The sequence below is a fragment of the Carassius carassius genome, chromosome 47 (genome assembly GCF_963082965.1).
Source record: "Carassius carassius chromosome 47, fCarCar2.1, whole genome shotgun sequence".
Lineage (NCBI taxonomy): Eukaryota > Metazoa > Chordata > Actinopteri > Cypriniformes > Cyprinidae > Carassius > Carassius carassius.
The window spans coordinates 95,001-96,591 of record NC_081801.1 but is presented as its reverse complement, the minus strand read 5'-3'; the positions used below and the strand labels follow the sequence as shown (position 1 = coordinate 96,591).

Here is a 1,591-nt window from a genome sequence, read left to right as displayed (position 1 = left end):
ACGTGATTATCACATTGGCATTAATGCGGATAAAACACGCCTGCTGTATCATACATGATGTGATCTGATCGCAGTGTATGTAGTATGTAGGCTAGTATGTTGAATGGTGTCATCTTCAGCGAGCACACGCCCTCCGCTCCCGCGCGCGCCCCCCGCGTCCCGTGCGCGTTCACGCCGCAGACCCACAAACCCACATCAGAATGTGAGCAAGATCTGAATCTGTGTCAAGGACGCGAGCGAATAACAACGCGGGATTGGTGCCGGAATAAAGGCGGATCCGGATCATCCGCGGGTTCGGATCGAAGCGGATTCTGCGGGTTTCGGGCCTGATTCGGATTCCGCGAGTGTTTCTCTCATCTGTGGATCTAAACGGACGCACGAACCCTCTCGGATCCGATCCTGCGATTCTGCGGTGAAATATGAATGTGAACGATTACGATATGAAATCATTTATGCGCTGATTGATCTTCAGCATCGCCTCCATTTTGAATCTGATTTAATGTCCTGATTTTATTTGTGATGATGGATTTATTCCCTGCCTCCTGATTTCTTCCTCTCGGCCACTGCTGTGCGGTTATGGTGGTTTATATAAACGGGATTGTCCATCACTGAAGCCGGATTATTTCACATATTGATCTGAACGTGTTTCTCACTGTAATCAAAGAAAGGTTCGAGATGATTCGGTTCGGAGATGGAGGATTCGGATCAGTGAGTATGTGCCCCTCGTGAGAGAGGGCTGATCGATCTGCCCTGAACCCGGTGATGATGATGAAGATGATGATGCTGGAGACACAGGTGGGTCATGTACAGCTCCAGAAACATGGCAGTGTGTGTGTGTGTGTGTGATCACCATGTTCAGACTGAGAACAAACGACACAAATAGAACCAATCAGAAGCTGCTGTTAAATTACTGAAGAGATCAGGTGTGAACGGAACACATCCGGTGTAGACTAGGACAACAACAGACAATTATTACAACAATTAATCAACTAATCATCCATTATATCACCAGTTCATCAGTACTCTTTATGCTATTATTCTGCTTTTATAATTTGTTAAAACACTGAGTTACAGATATTCTAACAATTCTAAGAAATAAAACAAGGTAATTACTTTTAGTCAAAGTATGAACAAGTAACTGACTGAATGATGAACGTTTGCTTCTGTGGAACAAAATAAAGTGCTGAGACATTTTATCATCAATAAATTATTTCATTCACAACATCAGCACTCTTAAAACACCTTACAGTGTTCTAGTGATCAAAACAGTCACGCTTTATGTCAGTCACTTTAATGTAATGATTTTTTTTATTTGTATTAATTAATTTATTTTAGCATTCACTAATAGAACGATTCTTTCATTAGCTAGCTCCACACTGGACATTGCTGTGATCAGATGCTTTCTTAACTGCTGTTTTCTCACCGCTGTCCTTTTTGTTTTGTGTTTATTTCATTAGCATGCAGCACATTTACATTTATGCATTTAGCAGATGCTTTTATCCAAAGTGACTTACAATGTATTCACGCTATACATTTTTACCAGTATGTACCTATTTTCATATTCATATAAACGTTGCTTTCATTAGAGTGG

The 1,591-nt window shown here is 41.4% G+C and overlaps 1 protein-coding gene across 2 annotated transcripts in view; it reads left to right on the top strand.

Annotated features, from left to right (window-relative positions):
• Positions 1–412: 412 nt before the first annotated feature.
• Positions 413–1,591, top strand: part of LOC132130180 (ral guanine nucleotide dissociation stimulator-like) — a 25,648-nt gene continuing 24,469 nt past the window's right edge. For both annotated transcript variants that reach the window (XM_059541863.1, XM_059541862.1), the window contains exon 1: positions 413–795. In XM_059541863.1, coding sequence (XP_059397846.1) covers positions 763–795 — 33 coding nt within the window. In that variant the 5' untranslated portion in view covers positions 413–762. The remainder of the gene's footprint in view (positions 796–1,591) is intronic.